The sequence below is a fragment of the Plecotus auritus genome (assembly GCF_963455305.1).
Source record: "Plecotus auritus genome assembly, chromosome: 3".
NCBI classification, from domain to species: Eukaryota; Metazoa; Chordata; class Mammalia; order Chiroptera; family Vespertilionidae; genus Plecotus; species Plecotus auritus.
In genome coordinates this window covers 28,650,812-28,671,425 of record NC_137772.1, presented here as the reverse complement: position 1 = coordinate 28,671,425, position 20,614 = coordinate 28,650,812, and the positions used below count along the sequence as shown (strand labels likewise).

Sequence of the window (20,614 nt, the reverse complement as noted above, 5' to 3'; positions counted from 1 at the left end):
ATCCTCAGGTGAGGATTAAAAGAGAGAGAGAGAGAGAGAGAAATAAGAGGATCAAGTTGATTCCCCAGGTCCCTTCCAATACTGCACTATATAACCTCTGGGTATGACAGAATCAAAATTCAGAATAATCTCGAAAGGCTGGAATGTTAGGCCCATACTCAGAAGACAGACTAGCTTAAAGTGAGCATATTTGTGCAACTTGGAACAAAATATATCTTTCTTATTTATGATTTGATTGCTAAACAAACAAACAAAATTAGAAAAACTAATTAGTTAAGTGGGTATCCACTTAACTAATTGCCTTTATTGCAAAAACAAAAAATAAAAAACCCACAGAAAAAACCCCCACAAAACTCTACTATGAGTATCCTGGTCACCATAAGAATGGCATGGAGAGCAGCTGCTCTGCCCTGCCAGAGCCTCCGGGAACACCGTCCTCATTTAAGGCAACACACTTTAAGAAAGTTAAAGATGCAGCCCTGATCGGTTTGGCTCAGTGGATGGAGCATCGGACTGCGGGCTAAAGGGTCCCGGGTTCGATTCCGGTCAAGGGCATGTACCTTGGTTGCAGGCACATCCCCAGTGGGGGGTGTGCAGGAGGCAGCTGATCGATGTTTCTCTCTCATTGATGTTTCTGTCTACTCCTCTCCCTTCCTCTCTGTAAAAAAAAAAAAAAAAAAAAAAAAAAAATATATATATATATATATATATATATATATATATATATATATATATATATTTTAAAAAAAGAAAGATAAAGATGCTCATTTAGAGGGAGTCAGGAAACCCAGGGTCTAGAAAGGAGGCTTTATTAGAAATGATTAAAGAGCAAGGAGTTTGGATAAGAAAAAAGAAGTTTTAGGGACTTTGCCTATTTGCTATGAAGTTTGCATGTGACAATTAACCCCTCCACTCAACACCATTTCATTTTATTTTATTTTAAAAATATCATTATTGTTGAAAGTATTACATGTCCCTTTCCCCCCTCCCCCATTGACCTCTTCTAGCCCGCCCCCGCTCCCTGCCACAGGCCTTCCCCCCCGCTACCATCTGTGTCCATGGGTTATGCATATAGATAAGTTCTTTGGTTGATCACTTTCTACCTACCCACCCTCCCCGCCTTCCCTCTGAGGTTCTGCCATCTGCTATATGCATCCACGTCTCTGCATCTATTTTGTTCCTCAGTTTATTTTGTTCATTAGATTCCACATATGCGTGAGATCATGTGATGCTTTCAACACCATCTTACAAGCGAGGAAACTGAACCAGGGAGGCGGAGTCACTGTCGGATGTCACACAGCTAAATGGTAGAATCAGGGCCTGAGTCATGTGCCATGCTTTTAGTAAGTGACCCCATTAACCAGAGCGTATTTATTCATAGAAAAATGATAGTGGAGAGAACACACACCCTGCCTTCTGAAGACTCATCAACTCCATCTTTCCTCAGACACCCATCAGGGATTTATGAACTCCCTTCTCTGGGTCCTTCCTTATGTCTGACCTCAGTCATTCTTGCTGCAGCTTGTCTGCCTCCATGTCCAGCCGGCATCACTAGAGTTTCAGATGCTCACATCTTCCTCTTACCACCAGTGGATATGTTTTGTGGGAGGAATCAGTGTTCATAGGAGTCAGAAGGTCTGGCATTTCAGTGCCTGAATCTGAAAGTCTTGCTGCCCTCCAAAATCATCTCTTACCCTTTGATGGCTAACATTTCACATTGAAGATGATTCTTAATTTGGTTTAAAACTTATTTTAATCAGTTAATTTAAATTAACTTTAATGAATTCATTCTTTAATTTGATTTAAAACTTATTAAATCCTAAGACCCTGGGAGAGGAAGCACTTTAATCCAAAGTCTCTCAATCCTTTTCCTTCCTCTGCACTGTTCACACGGATGACATCCTCCCAAGAGTAACGTTTCTCATCATCCGTAGAGAGATGGCAACCATGGCTTTTAAATACTAGTAAGTGTCAAAGTCTTTCCTGAGCCCAGGAGAGCCAAGGACTCCTGGGAGTGCTTTGCAGTTTCCCCAGGTTTGGCAGGAACAGAGACAAGACCAGTGATGCTGAAGGTGCGGTTCTGGACTTGGGAGCCCCCTGGTGGATTGGTGATCATACTGCAGACTTAATGCTGATAGGCTCCCTTTCAAAGGATATATGCTTTATTTTTACGTAGTCCCATTTGTTTATTTCCTCCTTTGTTTACCTTGCCCTAGGAGATGTATTGGCAAACACATTGCTACGAGAAATGTCTGAGGTTTTGCTGCCTAGGGTTTCTTCTAGGTTTTTTAATGGTTTCATGACTTACATTTAAGTCTTTTATCCATTTTGAGTTTATTCTTGTGTATGGTGTAAGTTGGTCTAGTTTCATTTTTTAAAATGTTTTCTGCACAGCAAAAGAAACCATCAACAAAGTGAAAAGGGAGCCCACTGCGTGGGAGAACAGATTTGCCAATGATATATCTGGCAAGGGGTTAATTTCCAAAATATATAAGGAACTCATACAACTTAACAAAAGGAAGACAAACAATTCAATTAAAAAATGGGCAAAGGACCTAAATAGACACTTCTCCAAAGTATATACAGATGACCAAGAGACATATGAAAAAATGCTCAGTCACTAATCATTAGAGAGATGCAAGTTAAAATGACAATGAGGTATCACCTCATACCTGTCAGAGTGGCTACCATCAACAAATCAAAAACAACAAGTGCTGGTGAGGATGTGGAGAAAAGGGAGCCCTAGTTCACTGCTGGTGGGAATGCAGACTGGTGCAGCCACTGTGGACAACAGTATAGACTTTCCTCAAAAAAATTAAAACTAGAACTCCCATTTAACCCAGTGATCTCACTTGTAGTACTACCTGGTATATCCCAAGAATCCCAAAACACCAATCAGAAAGAACATATGCACCCCCATGTTCATACCAGTTCAATTTATAATAGCAAGACCTGGAAACAGCCCAAGTGCCTGCCAGTAGATGAGTGGATAAAAAAGCTGTGGTTGCCCTATCAGCCGTGGGCAAACTACGGCCCGCGGGCCGGATCCGGCTGTTCTATCCGGTTCTCTTGTTCTCCCCTCTGCTCTTTTACTTTGAATTTATATTAGTTCACACAAACACTCCATCCATGCTTTTGTTCCGGCCCTCCGGTCCAGTTTAAGAACCCATTGTGGCCCTCGAGTCAAAAAGTTTGCCCACCCCTGCCCTAGCTGGTTTGGCTCAGTGGATAGAACGTCGGCCTGCGGACTGAAAGGTCCCAGGTTTGATTCCGGTCAAGGGCACATGCTAGGATTGTGGGCTTGATCCCCAGTAGGGAGCATGCAAGAGGAGCTGATCAATGATTCTCTCTCATCATTGATGTTTCTATCTCTCTCTCCCTCTCTCTTCCTCTCTGAAATATCTATATCTATATCTATCTATCTATCTATCTATCTATCTATCTCTACACTAATAAAAGAGAAAAATGCAAATTGACCCCCCCTCTGCTACGCCCACCAGCCAATCAGGAGCAAGTATGCAAATTAACCCAACAAAGATGGTGGTTAATTTGCATACGCAGGCACGAGCGAAGACTAAAGACAGCATAGAAGGAAGCCAAGCACTGCAGAAGGGAGCGAAGCTGCGGAGAAGGGAGCGAGTAAGCGGAGAAGGGAGGGCGTGAGACAGCGGAGATGGGAGGGAGCAAGGCAGCAGAGATGGGAGGGAGCAAGGCAGTGGAGAAGGGAGGGATCGAGGCAGCAGAGAAGGGAGCGAAGCCAACCTTAGTGGGCTTCACTCCCTTCTCTGCTTCGCTCCAGCCGCAGGAAGCCCTATTCTTGCAGGAATCTTCCTGCAACGGGCCTCTAGTGTGTGTGTGTGTGTGTGTGTGTGTGTGTGTGTGTGTGTATACTAGAGGCTTGGTGCACAAAATTTGTGCATGCGGGGGTGTGTCTCTCAGCCCAGCCTGCACCCTCTCCAATCTGGGACCCCTTGAGGGATGTCCAACTGCCCATTTAGGCCCGATCCAGGTAGGATTGGGCCTAAACGGGCAGTCAGACATCCCTCTCACAATCCAGGACTGCTGGCTCCCAACTGCTCGCCTGCCTGCCTTCCTGATTGCCCCTAACCACTTCTGCCTGCCAGCCTGATCACCCCCTAACCACTCCCCTGACAGCCTGTTTGCCCCTAACTTCCCTCCCCTGCAGGCCTGGTCACCCCTAACTGCCCTCCCCTGCAGACCTGGTCCCCCCAACTGCTCTCCCCTGCAGGCCTGGGTCTCCCCCAACTGCCCTTCCCTGCTGGCCTGGTTGCCCCCAACTTCCCTCCCCTGCAGGCCTGGTCACCCTTAACTGCCCTCCCCTGTAGGCTTGCTCACCCCCAACTGCCCTCCCTTGCAGGCCTGGTCCCTCCCAACTGCCCTCCCCTGCTGGCCTGATCACCCACAACTGCCCTCCCTTGCAGACCTGGTCTCTCCCAACTGCCCTCCCCTGCTGGCCATCTTGTGGTGGCCATCTTGTGTCCACACGGGGGCAGCATCTTTGACCACATGGGGGCAGCCATCATGTATGTTGGAGTGATGGTCAATTTGCATATTATCCTTTTATTAGATAGGATTAGATAGGATAGAGCCCTGGTGCATGGGTGGGGGCCAGCTGGTTTGGCCTGAAGGGTGTCCCGGATCAGGGTGGGGGTTCCCTTGGAGTGTGGGGTGGCCTGGGCGAGGGGCCTGTGGTGGTTTGCAGGCCGGCCATGCCCCCTGGCGACCCAAGCGGAGGCCCTGGTATCTGGGATTTATTTATCTTCTATAATTGAAACTTTGTAGCCTTGAGTGGAGCCAAGCCTCCTGCTCAATCCGTGGCTGCAGCCATTTTTGTTGGGATTTATTTATCTTCTATAATTGAAACTTTGTGACCTTGAGCGGAGGCCTGGGCCCACCAGGGCAGGCGGAAAGCTTGGCTTCCTCCATTGCCGGGGGCAACCCAAGCCTCCTGCTCTCTCCGTGGCCTCAGCCATCTTGGTTGGGTTAATTTGCATACTTGCTCCTGATTGGCTGGTGGGCGTTGCTTATGGGTGTAGCAGAGGTATGATCAATTTGCATATTACTCTTTTATTAGATAGGATATATTTTCTTAAAAGCTGTGGTACATTTACACTATGGAATACTATGCAGCTGTAAAAAAGAAGGATCTCTTACCCTTTGAAACAGCATGAAAGGACCTGGAGAGTATTATGCTAGGCAAAATAAGCCAGTCAGAGAAAGACAAGTGTCACATGATCTCACTCATATGTGGAATCTAATGAACAAAATAAACTGATGAACAAAATAGATCCAGAGACAGAAGCATGGAACAGACTAAAGTATGGAATCTCAGAAGGTGGAAGGGGGCGGGGGAGGAGATTAACCAAAGAACTTACATGCATTTATGCATAACCATGGACACAGACAATAGTGTGGTGAAGGCCAGGGGTCGGGGGTGGTGCGGCATGGAGGGGTCAATGGGGGGGAAAAGGAACATCTGTAATACTTTCTAACAATAAAGATACATTTTTTAAAAGGCATGTATGCATTTGATATTACTCATTCCTTAAATTTTAAATTTTAAAAAAAGTAAAATAAAAGCAGCCTGCCTAAATTCAAAACTCAGTACTAGAAGACAGTGGGGTTGTTGATTTAAAAGCTCCACCCAGCCACGCACAGGGGTCACGGAAGGAAGTGCAAGCCAACAGTAGTTCCAGACTCAGCCTGGAGACCTTACTAGGTGAAGGAGTGATGCCCACGACTGCTACCGGAATCAGGCAAGCCATGGAGCGGGAAGCGCTCACCATGGGGACCCTGGCGTTTACTGCAGGAAGGAGAGCTTGGACAGAGAGAAGTCATCGCTAAACTTACCAGAGCAGCATTTCCCAAACTACCTGTGCTTCCCAATCATCTAGGGGAGCTTTTGAGAAACACAAATTCCTGGATGGTTTCCCCAGGAATTTGGGTTCTGTTGGTCTGGAACAGGGCCCGTGTGGTTTTGAAGGGAGGTCAAGTTTACGGACCGCAGACCACTGGCGAGTATCTTCTTCCAAGTCAAGCCACAAGGACTGGGAGAAAACACTAATGACAGTGGAGCAAACCACATTAAACCACTGCAAACACAGAGGAGAGGCCACAAGGGTGCCAAGGACCACAGGGCCCAAAGCCCCAGAAGGCCCTAAAACCACACTGTCCTTAGGAAGACATCTGTGATCCTGGGAGGGAGGGGTCATGAACCCCTGCATGCAGACTCCTGGTTGGGGAAAGGTTGTTCATTGTTCCTCTGTTTAAAAATATGATTAAAGAAGACAATTTAGGTGACCCAAATAAACTTGATTTAACACTTCATGAAGTGGACAGTCTCCTTTCTGAAGACTGAAAATGGGGTGGACGCAGGAGGCTTTTATAGGATAAAGAGTCAAGGATAAGAAAGAGACCCATAGAACATATCTGATTGGCTGGGGCCACACAGCGACCTTTGGCATGAGAAGACCCAGAGCTGGCTTGGCATATAGGGATCAACTGACTGAATAGTCTAGGTTTCTGGTCAAGCAGAGCCTTTCTAGGGTCACAAATGTCATCTAAGTTTTTGGTTTGCAGACATGGCACCTAGGAGTGTTGGCCCTAGAAATGTATTTCAATGCTTCTTCACCTGTTCTTTTTCTTTACTTCATCCCATTTGAATGGCACAAACTCCCTTCACTATTGTCGTCATTGCCACCACGTTTTCAGTACTTTTTTTCTAGCCAGGGTAATGGTTGAGCCATTCCTGGTCATGTTTGTCAGGCCTGAGGCTTGAGTTTCCAACCCTAACCTTTCAGAGGCATTTTATTTTATTCTGGACTCTACGCCTCAGCAGGGGTGCTTGGTTAGTGCCATACCGTAAGTGGTCGGACAGCCAGGCGTACTTAGCCTGGCACAGAAAACAAGAAGGGGCTTATGTTACAAGGTGCTGCGGATTTTGCTGGTTCTACAAAATTGTAGAACAATGGTTTTGTAGAACAATCTCTGTAATTAAAGGAGCTTCATCTTAGCCCCTCTTGGCGGGGGTGCTGGCCATGCAGGCTGCTGCCGAGATGGGCTCCTGGGCCCAGGGGAGTGATCCCAGGTGAGTGACCCCAGGTGTCCACAGCAGATGCACTAAAGGACCACCGGAAGCTGAAGTGAGAGAGCGCTGGGGTCAAAGCAGTTGTGGGCAAATCAGTAAACAGGAACAAAGGGAATGCCTGGGCAAGGAATAGGGGCTGAATCTGAATTTCTTAGGTGCTGAAGGAACTTAGGAGCAGAGCAGGTGGCACAGGGAGAAGATGAAGGGGAGCAAGAAAGGGGAGCCCTGGATTTCAACTGGGGGTGAGACAGCTTGGGGCTACAGCTCAAGCGTCTGTTTTATGGAGGACCAGACAGGTGGGAGTGCGGGTGAGTTGTCCTAAGTAATAGCCAGCACTGGGCAGGAGGTGGATTGCAGGTAACTAGTTGGTAATGGTTATCTGTGAAAGGATGGTGGTGTGTGGGAAGAACACTGGCCTTCAAGTCAGGAACCCTAATTAATTGTGTGACCTTGGACAAATAACTTTGTGGCATTAGATTCCTTATCTGTCGGGTAGAGTTGGATTAGATCAGTTCTCAATGTTCCCTGGAGAGCTAAATATTTAAAAATACTAATAATGCCTGGTTATTACTGATTTTAATTGGTCTAGGAATCATATATATTTTTAAGCTCTCCAGCTAGTTCTAATCTATAGGCAGAATGTAAACCACAGACTAGATGGACCGTACATTTCCATTGGGTTTGGAAATTCTGTGAGTCTCTGTTGTAACTAGGGTGACCAACCACCCAAGTTGACCCAGGGCTGCCCAGACTTACAACTGAAAGTCCCCTGACCCGGAAAACCCCTCATGGTTGGGCCACATTCCACTTCCCTCCCCCTTCTGACATCAGTACAAAAAGAAAGAAGAGAGACATGCTCAGGATGCCCTGGGTGTGTGCTCATGTATGTGGGTTTTGTGTGTAACTTCACCTGCTGCATAACTGCCACGTTATAGTTAAGTACACATTTGGGTAAAACCTACCCTGCACGGATTTCTAAAGATTATCTATCACCCATCCTAGTGGTTTCCTGTTCTTCAGCCTGATGCTTTGAGAAAGCGTGTTGGTTTTTGTTTTTTCTCTTTCTGACTCTAGTAAAAAATGAAGAAAACTTAAGAACAGAACAGTTTTAAAAGATGTTCATTCATTCGCAAGTATCTATTCAACCTCCACCCATTGATTCTTCTCGTTCTCCACCCTACATCCAATCTACCACCAAGTCCCATTTTCTCTGTCCTTAAAACATATCCAGAATCTCAAAACCTGTCCCTTCTAATTGCCCCCACTTCTATCATCCTGGCGCAGTGTCAGACAAAAACAAGTCACTGTGGCAAGATAAGACTCAGGGATGCGACGCAGCGGTGAGAGCGTGCTCTCCTGGGCAAGGAAGCATGTCCTTGACCCAGGGTGAAGGCCCACCCCCTAGCCTGTGTGCGTCTGCTCACTGCCACCACACCCCCATGTGGCTCTTTGGCTGCTCTGGCCTTGCAGAAACACTGGGTAGTCTTACAAATCCAAGAACCGATCCGGAGAACATTTAATTAAGGGGCTCCCAGGTTCCCTTCTTTCTGCATCACAGTGACCACAAAGCAGACACTAAAGCTCTTAGATTAAATTCAGAAAGTTTTGTTAAATGTACTCCTTGATCTCACCAACTCGGCAATCCTATGTGAATCCTCCAGGCAGAACAGGTCCTGGTCACAAAGATATTGCATCTTGGTACTTTCTTTTTTAAAAAATTATCAGATGGCTTCTATTCCTACCCGACCCAGTGGCTGTCATGGAGTCAGAGAGTGGATGTTTTTCTCCCTAGTCCTTTAACAGCAGAAGGGATGTTGGAAGACGTATGGAGCAGAGACAAGTGGGAGCTGGGTTCCTGGGGTTAAGTGTTGGCCTTCATATCTGATCAGTTTAATGCAGTGATTCTTGACTGGGAGACATTATGTCCCCCACAGGACACTTGGCAATGTCTGGAGACATTCTGGTTGTCCTACCAGGAAGAGGGGTGCTACTGGCATCCAATGGGTAGAGGCTGGGGGTGCTACTAAACACTGTAGAGTGCACAGGAGAACCCCACAGCAGGGCTTCTCCTGCCCACAGTGTCAATCAACGGGCTGAGGTTCAGTCCTGCCTCTAATCCAACGTATAGTAGGAGTCCAGTTCTCTGGAGGGATAAGGATGGGGGGAGGGTAAAGTGGAAAGAGGTGCTAGATGTTCCAGGAAGTGGCAAAGAGAAGGCACCCATGGACCTTCCTTCCTGGGCTTAAGATGATCAATAGTATCTAAGTAGGAATAGAAAGGTGTCTTCAGAAACACTCCCATTCTAACAAACTGCAGAGACACAGCAGCAGCCTTGGACCAAACAATTCTCTTCTAGAGCCCCAGGTTGAGCCTCCATCCATCTGGAAAAACACCCCAGGTACCCCACACCCCTTCCCTGGGTGGAAGGGCCTGGACTCGCCCTGGTCCCAGGCTGCCAGGGCTGGCTCTCAAAGAGGAATTTTCATTTTTCTCCGGGGGAAATGCTCAACAGTTTCATTTTTACATTAAGCCTTTGCTGAGAAATCCCAATATCCATATATGCTGTGTATTTTGAACCCACTTGACTCTACTTGTTAATGTTGCCAATTCCCATGAAAAGAAAATGGGAGATTACAAGTCAGCTCTTATCACTGCAAACTTTTACCATGGGACGCAGATCATGAGAACAGGATGTATTTCAACAGGGAAGAACACTAAGAATACCACTTAGACATAATTATATTTCATCAAAGGCACAATGGAATTGGAGAGGAGGGGATGAGAGAGGTTTGTTCTCATCACGAAGCCCCAAGGAGGACTTCCCACAAAGGAAACATGACTAACTCGTACTGAGAAAGGGAAGCTCCATCCATCCATTTGTCCACTTACACTGATTTTCTTTTGAATCCTCACCAAGGACATGTTTTTTAATTGTTTAGTTTTTTTTTTAGAGAGAGAGGAAGAGGGAGAGAGAAAAACATTGATGTGAAAGAGAAACATCCATCGGTTGCCTCCCATACAATGCCCCAAACGGGACTGAACCCACCACCTGGGTATGTGCCCTGCCGGGGGAATTGAGCCTGCCACCTTCTGGTATATAAGACAATGCTCCAACCAACTGAGCCACACTGGCCAGGGCTAAACTGATTTTCTGCTGTGCTCAGGAAAGGCAGTGTTTGGGCTGGAAGGATAAATAATGCGTAGGATGACACGCTGTGTGCTTTTCACACTGTGAAACCAGCTGTGTGCTTGCCATGAGAGCATCTATCTTCCTGTATGGGAGTTCCACTCTCACTCTATCATGATCCTGATCCAACAATTGAGCCAGATTTCCCCCATTCACATGGTGACTGGGGTAGACAGGGCATAAAAGGCTGAGAAATTCCATTTCAAACTGGAATGCAAAATGTAGATCAATTTTGTGCTCCAGGGGGCAGCATCACATAGAATACACTTAGATCTGCGACTCCTGCATTCGTGCTTTTCCTGTGCCAGATATTTGGGGATCAGGGACTTTTAGAGAAGTTGACTGTCTTTGGGAATTTGGGAGTGGAGGTTCTCTGAGATTTTTTATTAAGGAAACATACAGATCTTAAATATATAACTCAATGAATTTCTGCATAGCTATGCACTCAGATAACCAGCCACCCTAATGGAGATATAGAACATCCCAGAAGGTTCCTGAGTACTGTCTCCCCAGACTGTACCCTCTCCTGTAATTGTTATTCTGATCTTATCACCATAAGTGGTGTCTTGAACTGTCTCAAACTTCATAAAAATGGGACTAAGCAGTACTTACTCTTTTGTGTGTGTGTCTGCTGCTTTGGCCCATGTTTATGTCTGTAAGTCAACTATATTGATGCATTTAGCAAAAGTCTGATCTCTTTATTGCTGTGTAGCATTTTATTGAAGGAACACACTCCAATTTACTTATCCATTCTCTCACTGATAGACATTTGAGTGGTTTGTAGTTTGGAGTTATGACTAAAGCTGTTATGAACATTCTTGCCCATGTCTTTTAGTGTGCAGATTCCTCTTGCAATACATCTAGAAGTGGAATCTGATAGTGTGGTTAGATTCTAAAAATGTTCCTACATAAAACACACTAGTTTAAAGAGAGATCTATCTGCAGGCCACAGAAACTGGATTTTTAGTGTGACTGGTTCCAGTCTGGAGAAGGCACACTGTTTTGTCCTAAAATCATACAATGAGCAACATCAGCATTTGCATAATAAACAGATGAGACCATGATGGGAGTTTGATGTACTTTGCTTCCTAAAGTTAATTGGTTCAAATTAATTGGTTAGAAGAGTATATGTGTGTGCATATTCATGGAGTTGCCTCTAGAAAGAATGTGCTTCCTTTGAAAATTACATCTGGGAGCCCGGGGGTAGGAGCCCATGGGACCATGGTTAGAGCCTTGACTCCTGATGATCTGTTACCCTGGAAACATGATGACATTGTGAAGGTAAAACCCACAAGCCTTGAGGGCTGATTGGCTGACAAGTGTGAAGGAGAGGGCAAGGTGCAAAGATAACCCTGAGGTTTCCCATCTGGGTGAGAAGGAGAGTAGTTATACTATTAAGAGAAATAAGAAAATCAAGAGTAAGAAAAGCAGCATCACAAATTTACTCACATTCCTGTGCTGGTATGTAAATAAAATATATTCTCTTTATTTCTCCATAACCAATCTGAATTTTCAAATGAGAATCCACCCACTGGTGTCAGGGAAAGTACACTTGAATTTTAAACTTGCATCTCAGCTGGGTAGCTCATCTGGATAGAGCATCATCCCCATACACCAAGGTTGTGGGTTCCATCCCCTGTCAGGGCACATGCAAGAATCAACCGATGAATGCGTAAGTAAATGGAACAATAAATTGATGTTACTCTCTCTCTTTCCCTTCCTCTATCTCTAAAATCAACTTTTAAAAAAGGTTTTTAAAAAAGAGTGGCATCTTGGTCTTTTTAGGGTGATTTGATCACTTGAGCAAATGCTCAGTTTCCATCCCTCACCCCCAACTGCATTTTCTCCAAGAGGCATCAGAAACTAAAAGAGACAAGGAAAGACTCTCTCCTAGAGCCTTCAGAGGAAGCACAGCCATTCTGACACCTTGATATGGGATGTTGGAATGAGCTGGGTGGTCAGGGGTCTTGATCTTATTACGGAAGTAAAGTTGATTATAAGGTTTATAATTATATAAATTTAAGTTTGCCTAAAGAAATAAGAGAAATGCTCATGTTAAGGAAGCCAGAGAAAAGCATGAAGCTGAGACAGTGGCCATATCTCTGTTCTGGCTAATGACACCATTGGGAGACTTCTGTGAAGATGTTTTTCCCCTGCTGGAAGAGAATCCTTTTCTGCCCGCTTCCCTCCTTGCTGCTTCCTGCTTTTGAATGCAGTGTAAAGCTGTGATACTTGGCGCAACTGCAGCCATCTTGTGGCTAGTAGCCAATGAGCATGAGGACAAAAAGTTAACACACTGGGGGTGTTTGAAAGTGCATGGGTCCTTGATGTTGCCGCACTGCTCAACCAGCCTACCTAAACAGCCTACTTCTGTTAAGCAAACAAATCAATGTTCTTATACTGAAGACACTGTTAAGTTGAAAACTCTCTTACTTGCAATGAGATGAACTCTCAATTTACATAGTGTCTCTCCTTTATCAAACCATGAATTGGTGGAGAAATATAGCATAACTAGAGGCCCAGTGCATGAAAATTCATGCACTGGAGTGGGGGCATCCCTCAGCCAGGCCTGCCCCCTCTCACAGTCTGGGAGCCCTCAGGGGCGGGAGGTGACCCGGCTCAGGGGAAGGCGATGCCCCCATCACACCTCTGCTGCTGCCACTGCTGGCAGCACAAGCCTCAGCCGGCCCTGGTTACCTGAGCCTTGGGCAGCCCTGGGTGGCTGGGGGGTTGAGGGGACTGGGAGACTCCGGAGGCTGTGTGCCTGCTGCCCCGGCAGGGCTGAGGAGATTGGGCACTGCCATCTTGTGGCTATGGGCGCCGCCATATTTGAAGGCGTGGCAGTCAATTAGCATATTCCCTCCTTATTAGATAGTATGGTTCCAACAGACCTGTGTTGATGTTTACAAGACCAGTAATGGTACCAATGGAAGATTGGTGTGGGCAGAAGGAGACTCTAAAGGAGTGAGTGGGTGGGAAATGTTAGTTTCTAGGATACCCCTACACACACACACACACACACACACCCACTGAGGAGGATTCTAAATGGGAGTCAGGGGCAAAGCCAAATATGGGTAGAGTCAGAAGGTGTTCTTATACTCATTTAAGGTGTTAAATGTGTGTTCTTGCCCTCTGCATGTTCCCTCTAGGGTTCTATCTTCCCAACCTCTTCTCCCATCTCATAGCAGACGGGGACTGCCCCCTGCTTACAGAGCAACCAGCACTCTTTTTATCAGGAAAAAAAAAAAAAGAAGGAATGACATCTGGAGAGAGTAGCAGGATCAAGGAGAGAATTTATTTTAGGGTGTGAAGACTTGAACATGTTTGTGGACTGAAGGGAAAATGAGCCTAAAGACGGAAGAAACGATAGAGAAAAATAGAGGTGGTACAAAAGATTAAGAGAGGTAGAGGTGCTCCCCTATTATACTTTTATTTATTCAACAAAACAATTGAGCAGCTACTGTATACCAGGCACTGTGCTAGGTGTGAGGATACACATCAGCAAATAAAACCAATATGGCATGCTTGTCTTCACAAAGCTCATATTAATGCTGCCAAGGGGATAATAAATACAAGGGGTGCACGTTCCCATTGAGGAGCTGCAGAGAGTCTGTTCTGGATATGAATGACTGGAGAGTTTAGTAAAACACCTCTATTGTATAAAGCTAGATTGGTACTTCAAATTGTAGCAAGAATCACAACTACCACGTAACAGATCGATGTGGTCAGCTCTAGAAATAAAATCAGAACATTGCTCAGTAAATGTAGAATCAGAGTAAATAGTATCTCCCTCCACCTCACCCCTCCAACTCATGTCTGCCCCAAACCTTAGAATATGGCCTTATTTGGATATACTGTGGAGTCGTTGCAGATGTAATTAGTTAAGTTAAAATGAGGTCATACTGGATTAGAGTACGCCTAAATCCAATATTTGCGTCTTTATAAGAGGAGGCGAGATCATACAGAGAGATAGAAGAGAAACAGACTCAAAGAAGAAGACCATGTAAGGATGGAGGCAGAGATGGCCATGATGCAGCTATAAGCCAAGGAACCCTGAAGCCACTAGAAACTAGAAGAGTCAGGAAGGATTCTCTCCTAGAGCCTTCAGAGGAAGCACAGCCCTACTGACACCTTGATTTCTGACTTCCACCCTACAGACTGTGAGAGAGTGCGTTTCTGTTGTTCAGCCCTCTGTTCATAATAATTTGTTACAGCAACCACAGGAAACTCATATATGGGGCAAGGCGAGTTTTCACATTGTGAGGCTTGTGGTTCCTGTCCTAGAAGCCCAACTAGTTCGCTTCGTTATGCGGGTTCTACCCACTAAAGCCACCATATTGCTCCTGGCTGATTTTGGCACCTTATCCCTAAACAGAACTAGGACCCCACTATCCCTTTTGTGGACTCCAGGCTGACTCATCCTCCTGAAAACTCTTTCTTTCTTTATTCAATACAGTAAATGTGCTTTCATTAAATCTCCAGTCACCCTTTCCCAGAAGAGACTGTCTCTGGAGTTTCTCAGATGGGAACTTTTACTGCTTACACTTATTTATTTTTATTATATATTTTTTCAATTACAATTGACACATAGTATTATATTAGTTTCAGGTGCACAACATAGTGATTAGACATTTATATAACTTACCACGTGATCATCCCTATCAGTCTAGTAACCATCTGTCACCATACATACTTGTTACCAGATTACTGACTGTATTGCCTATGCTGTACTTTACATGCCCATGGCTACTGGTTGCATTTACATTCTTCTTTGTTCCACTCAGAATTCTGGGAGTGTTCTGTCCACATCCTCTTGTACTGGTTCCATGTGGTATAAGCATATGATGGATGCCCTTTAGAAGAGGAGGTGTCCTAGAGAGAGAGTGGCTGGACAGTGGTTAGGACAGGACAAGATGACTGTACAGTAAGAAGGTTGTCATCCCTCTTCCTTGCCTCTACTAGATGAATGTTGGTCAAGAGTCCTAGCTAAACTCATATGAAGTCAGTAACTCTGTTAGTGGTGATGTCAGTTTTTGGTTTTTGAGTTCAGCAAAGAGAGAATTCCGAGCCAAGAACTCTAGTGCAAGAGGAGGTTTATTTAGCATGAAAAGTGAAAGTACACTCAAAGAGAAGATTCAAGTGGGCTGCTCCAGAGCTGCCTTGGCCTTTTAGAGAGAAAGTGAGCCAGCTGGGCTGCTTGGACTCAGGAAACAAGTTACAGAGGCAAATGAAGGGCCCTTAGAGCTTAGGAGAAAAAAAACAAAGATACATGCATAAAGAAGGAAGGCTCAGGCATGCTCCAGAGAGAGTGTGCACTGGGCCCTTTGTCTAAGGGCTTTTATCTGTTTTCTAAAGACAGGAATTTTAGGGGAGGTCTCAGGGGAGGATCTCAACATAATATCCATCAGATGTCCAGGTGTGTCCTTTAATATGCTGATTCATCAACATGAGTGTATAGGGCCATGGGCCTGGTCTCCACTGACTGGCAGGGCTAGGGTCGGGGGTCATTGCACCTGGTTCTGATGCCAGCCATGGTGTCGCTTTGTCTAGTGTTGTTGCTTTCCTGATCCTGGAGCTGAAAGACAACTGAGGCCTAGATGTTCTCTCTAATTTGATCAAAACTCTGTCTCTGTGGTCAACAGACACAAGGCTTTGTTCCTAAGAGTATTTAATGCTGATCAGAACCTCATTGCCCTGAGGGCTTAATGCTTTAGGGAGTCGTCATGCAAGGAGAAGGAGGCAGGCGAGTCAGGGTGCTGCATGGGGCCAGTTTGAATCAGCTATCTGTCTCAGTTTCCCCATTCCACTTGCCAAGGAATTTTCCCAGCTTCTTACTATTCTACCTCAACCCCATCATATCTATTCTTTTCTGTCTGATTCCTCTCACTACATTCTGTTGTCATTTGATTTAAAAATAAATTGTGTCCCCAAAATGTTGGGGCAAATAACAATGATCTTGTCAGAGCTACCTTGAGTCTCCAGAAGTTTTAAATTCCTTCTGTACATGAGCTTGCAATGGCCTGTTTGTAAGAATAAGAACTTGGCCTTCTATTCGTAACACACCACCAAGAGATAAGCGCAAGTAGAGCACAGCTGCAAATATCAGGACAGACAGTGAACAAGCTGAAAGAAGCTTGAACTATCTCTCCCTGGCGGCATTCCACCCCTTGTCAGAGCATCCACTTGCTGCCAAAGCTTTCCCTAGCAGGAGGTGTGCACCTTGACTGACAGCGTCTTCCTGGTCAACCTGCAGTCAGTTATTCATGTTTGTGTTGGTTGAAGTGGTACAGATTTTGCTACCCCAAAATATGTCTTTGGCATAAGGATTATTTTGAGCTAAAGGCAATCAAAGCCCAGCAGATTCAGGAAAGCTCTTTACTTCGCCCCTCAATTGCCTAAATTTACCTTGAAAAGAGGGCCTGTACCAGGAAGAGAGTCACTACCAGAGATAACCTTTTTACCTAAGGAACTTATCTGTATAACAGGGCAACCTTAATCATCTCCTCTGCCTCCCTGTGAGGGCCTTCCTCCCCTCTAGACCCCTAGGCCCTTAATCCTTTCCTTAGCTCTGGATGGTACACAAGTTTCAATTACCTGAAGGCCTTTTGTGTCTTATGTTTTTATTTTATAAATATATATTATTGATTTCAGAGAGGAAGGGAGAGAGAGACAGAAACACAATGATGAGAGAGAACAATTGATCAGCTGCCTCATGTATACCTCCCACTGGGAATCGAGCCCACAACCCCGGTATGTGCATTGACCAGGAATTGAACCTCAACCTCCTGGTTCATTGGTCAACACTCAACCACTGAGCCACCCTGGCCGGGCTGTCTCAGTTTTTCAGTATGTAATACTATTACATTATAATCTTTTGTTAACTGTACCTATAAAATTAAGTTTGTTTTTCTCCTGTTCATCTGTCTGATGTCAATTTAATTATTAGAGTAGCCAAAGAATCTAGAAGGGAATAAAGGAAAATGTTTTCTCCCACATGGCCTTGCTTCTTTAGATTGCCAGCTCCAGGGCTAAAAACTACCTGACAAAAACATCCCAGCACAGTGCTTTGCCCACAGCAAACACTCAGTAAACACCTTAAGTTGAACAAGAGCTACTTCCATTGTAATTAGTTTGGGGTATTTAGCTCTTAATACCATTACATTAGAACCTTTTGTTAACTGCTGACACATGGGATATGTTCAAAACAAACTTGTTTTTCTCCCTTTTTCCTCTTAAATGTATTCATTGAAGGCAGGTGTCCTTGGCTGTGGATGGAAAATTGGGCAGACCCCTGACTTCTGGGCTCACTCTTAGATGAAAGTCAGCTCTGTGGTCACTATAGGTTCTCAGAAATGAGAATGCCCAGCCTAGCATATTAATCAGATGCTTTAGCCTTCACGCAAAGGATTTCGTCTTTCCCTCCCACCTCCATGCTAAAGTAGATATGCACTTACCATCAGAGAAGAGAAGGGGGGTGGAGGAGAGGCAAGGCTACTGGGCTGCCCTACTTGCCCGGTGATGGCTTAGCTGAGTGCAGAGCTGTGCTCCACTGCTGAGGAGGCCGAGGGTAGAGGAAGGGGTCAGCCACTGACAGCAGTGATCCATCTGGCCTCAAAAAGGAAGCCCTGTGTCTTCCTGCATGTAATTAGGGCTGAATCACAGTGTCAGCGTCCCCCGGTTGGCCCCCAACACAGAGCAGATGGCGGCAGAGAAGAGCAGCAGGGAGAGCCTCCTTTCCTCCTCTCCGTCTCCAGCAGGTCCTGCACACAGCACCAGCTGTCTGGGAGCCCTTTCTTCAAAGCCTGGGGCTGGGTGGGGAGAGTGAGGCACTTGCCTGGGGCATACAATCTAAGGTGACCTGAGCAGTCAAGATAAGTCATCTTTTAATGCAATATTTAAAAAAAAAATCAAAATTAATGGAAAAAAATCTATGATGAACAAAATGTTACTAATTTTTGCTTTGCCTCCAGCTCTGGTACAGTTCACAGAGCTTAGTGATACTGTCTTTATTAAAAATCCATGATGATATTTTGCTCATCATAGATTTTTGGTGTTGATTTTGAGTTTTAGAAAGATTGCATTAAAATATTCAAAATATACATGGCATTCAGCTATATGCATAAACTATACAGCTGTGCACACACATGAATACAGGTAATGTTTTGATGTCAGTTTCCTGGTTTGGATATTGTACTATAGCTATATAAGATGTCAACACTGGGGGAATACCCTCATTGCAGCCTCCTGTGAGTCTGTAATTATTTTAAAATTAAAACTTTTGAAAATAATTATTTGTACAAATTACTGAATATTTTGGCACCCAGCTGAGCCCAAGGTAAGTGATTCACTTGCCTCCCCCTGTCCTAGCCCTGCTTGTTCTACCATAACCACAGCTCCCAAAATGCTGGGGAGCAGCAAAACAGAGACTGTGGCCTGAAACCCAGCCACCTGCCTCAGACTCCCCTGCTGATTCTGTCCTTGGACCACACTCTTCACCTATGAAATTAAATTGGCTTTTCTCCTGTTAATCTGTCTTATATCAATAGATTAATAGACCAGCCAAAGAACCTAGAAGGGCAGAAGGAACATTTTTGTGCCTACATTAGCCAATAATATCATGCATGCTACTAAATGTGAATCATGGCTGCCGGACAGATTCCCTCTTACAGAGAGATTATAATAAAACTTCTATATGTGCTTAGTACTTACAGTCAGAACAGTTTTTAAATACAAACTAGACAACATTATATAGTCACTAAACATCTACACTAATAAAAGAGAAACATGCAAATTAACCACCACTCCACTACACCCACAAGCCACGCCCACCAGCCAATCAGAAGTGAGTATGCAAATTAACCCAACCAAGATGGCGACCAGCCACAGAGCTGGAGCAAGCAGGAGGCTAGGGTTTCCCTGGCAATGGAGGAAGCCAAGCTTCCCGCCCACCCTGGTTGGCCCTGGCCTCCGCTCAAGGCTACAAAGTTTCAATTATAGAAGATAAATACATTCCAGATACCACAGCCTCCTCTTGGGTCGCAGGGGGCGTGGCCAGCCTGCAAACCACCACAGGCCCTTCACCCAGGCCACCCCATGCCCCAAGGGAACCCCCACCCTGATCCGGGACACCCTTCAGGGCAAACCGGCCGGCCCCCACCTGTGCACCAGACCTCTATCCTATCTAATAAAAGAGTAATATGCAAATTGACTGTCACTCCAACACACAAGATGGCTGCCCCCATGTGGTCAAAGATGGCTGCCCCCATGTGGACACAAGATGGCCGCCACAAGATGGCCAGCAGGGGAGGACAGTTGGGAGGGACCAGGCCTGCAAGGGAGGGCAGTTGTGGGCAATCAGGCCAGCAGGGGAGGGCAGCTGGGAGGTACCAGGCCTGCAGGGGAGAGCAGTTGGGGGTGACCAGGCCTACAGGGGAGGGCAGTTAGGGGTGACCAGGCCTGCAGGGGAGGGCAGTTAGGGGCAATCAGGATGGCAGGGGAGTAGTTAGGCATCAATCAGGATGGCAGGGGAATGGTTAGGGGTGATCAGGTTGGCAGGCAGAAGTGGTTAGGGGCAATCAGGAAGGCAGGCAGGCAAGCAGTTGGGAGCCAGCAGTCCTGGATTGTGAGAGGGATGTCCGACTGCCTGTTTAGGCCCGAGCCTACGGGCAGTTGGACATCCCTCGAGGGGTCCCAGATTGGAGAGGGTGCAGGCTGGGCTGAGGGACACACATACCTGTGCATGAATTTCATGCACTGGGCCTCTATTAATTTTATAAAGTGCAAAAAATACAGAAGTATAAATAGTAATGATAGCCTCCCCCCAGAATTCTACTTCCTGTTGTCAGTAGGAAACTCTCTTCAGTCCCCCAGTTGTGGGTGAAAGTGGATATCTTGCAATGTCACAAGAAAAGGAATTTTCTGAGACTCACATGGGAGGCTGAGATATTGTAGAAAGCTTTATTTCTGTGGAATTACACCCCTGAGTTTCCAAGGCTCCATTTACCTCCATCCCACCAAGGAAGAAGTCGCATTTTGCTCTCAGCAGAGCTAGGGTTAAAGCCATTGCCCAGAGATTCTGTTCCATGTCTGCACAGTCTAATCCAGCATCAGGCTAGCTTTGTTTGTGTTCCCCACTGCAGTCCATCAGTCCATCATTTCAGCTGAAAAAAGTATTTGGTTTTGGAAGGAAGGAAGGAAGGAAGGAAGGAAGGAAGGAAGGAAGGAAGGAAGGAAGGGAATGAAGGAAGGAAGGAAAGTAAGAGGTGGAAAGAACCACTGGTGAAATAGAAAAGCTCAGTCTTTGGAGCCAGGCTTGAAGG

At 45.6% G+C, this 20,614-nt stretch overlaps 1 protein-coding gene across 3 annotated transcripts in view; it reads right to left on the bottom strand.

Annotated features, from left to right (window-relative positions):
• CHRNB3 (cholinergic receptor nicotinic beta 3 subunit) overlaps positions 1-18,057 on the bottom strand; it is a 47,531-nt gene extending 29,474 nt beyond the window's left edge. The window contains exon 1 of one of the 3 annotated variants that reach the window (XM_080660347.1): positions 17,750-18,057. Coding sequence is in view for 1 of the 3 variants with exons in the window: in XM_080660348.1 (XP_080516474.1) it covers positions 17,750-17,752 (3 nt within the window). In the remaining 2 variants the exon portion in view is untranslated. The remainder of the gene's footprint in view (positions 1-17,749) is intronic. The other 2 variants (XM_080660348.1, XM_080660349.1) reach the window with 2 other exon arrangements.
• Positions 18,058-20,614: the final 2,557 nt, after the last annotated feature.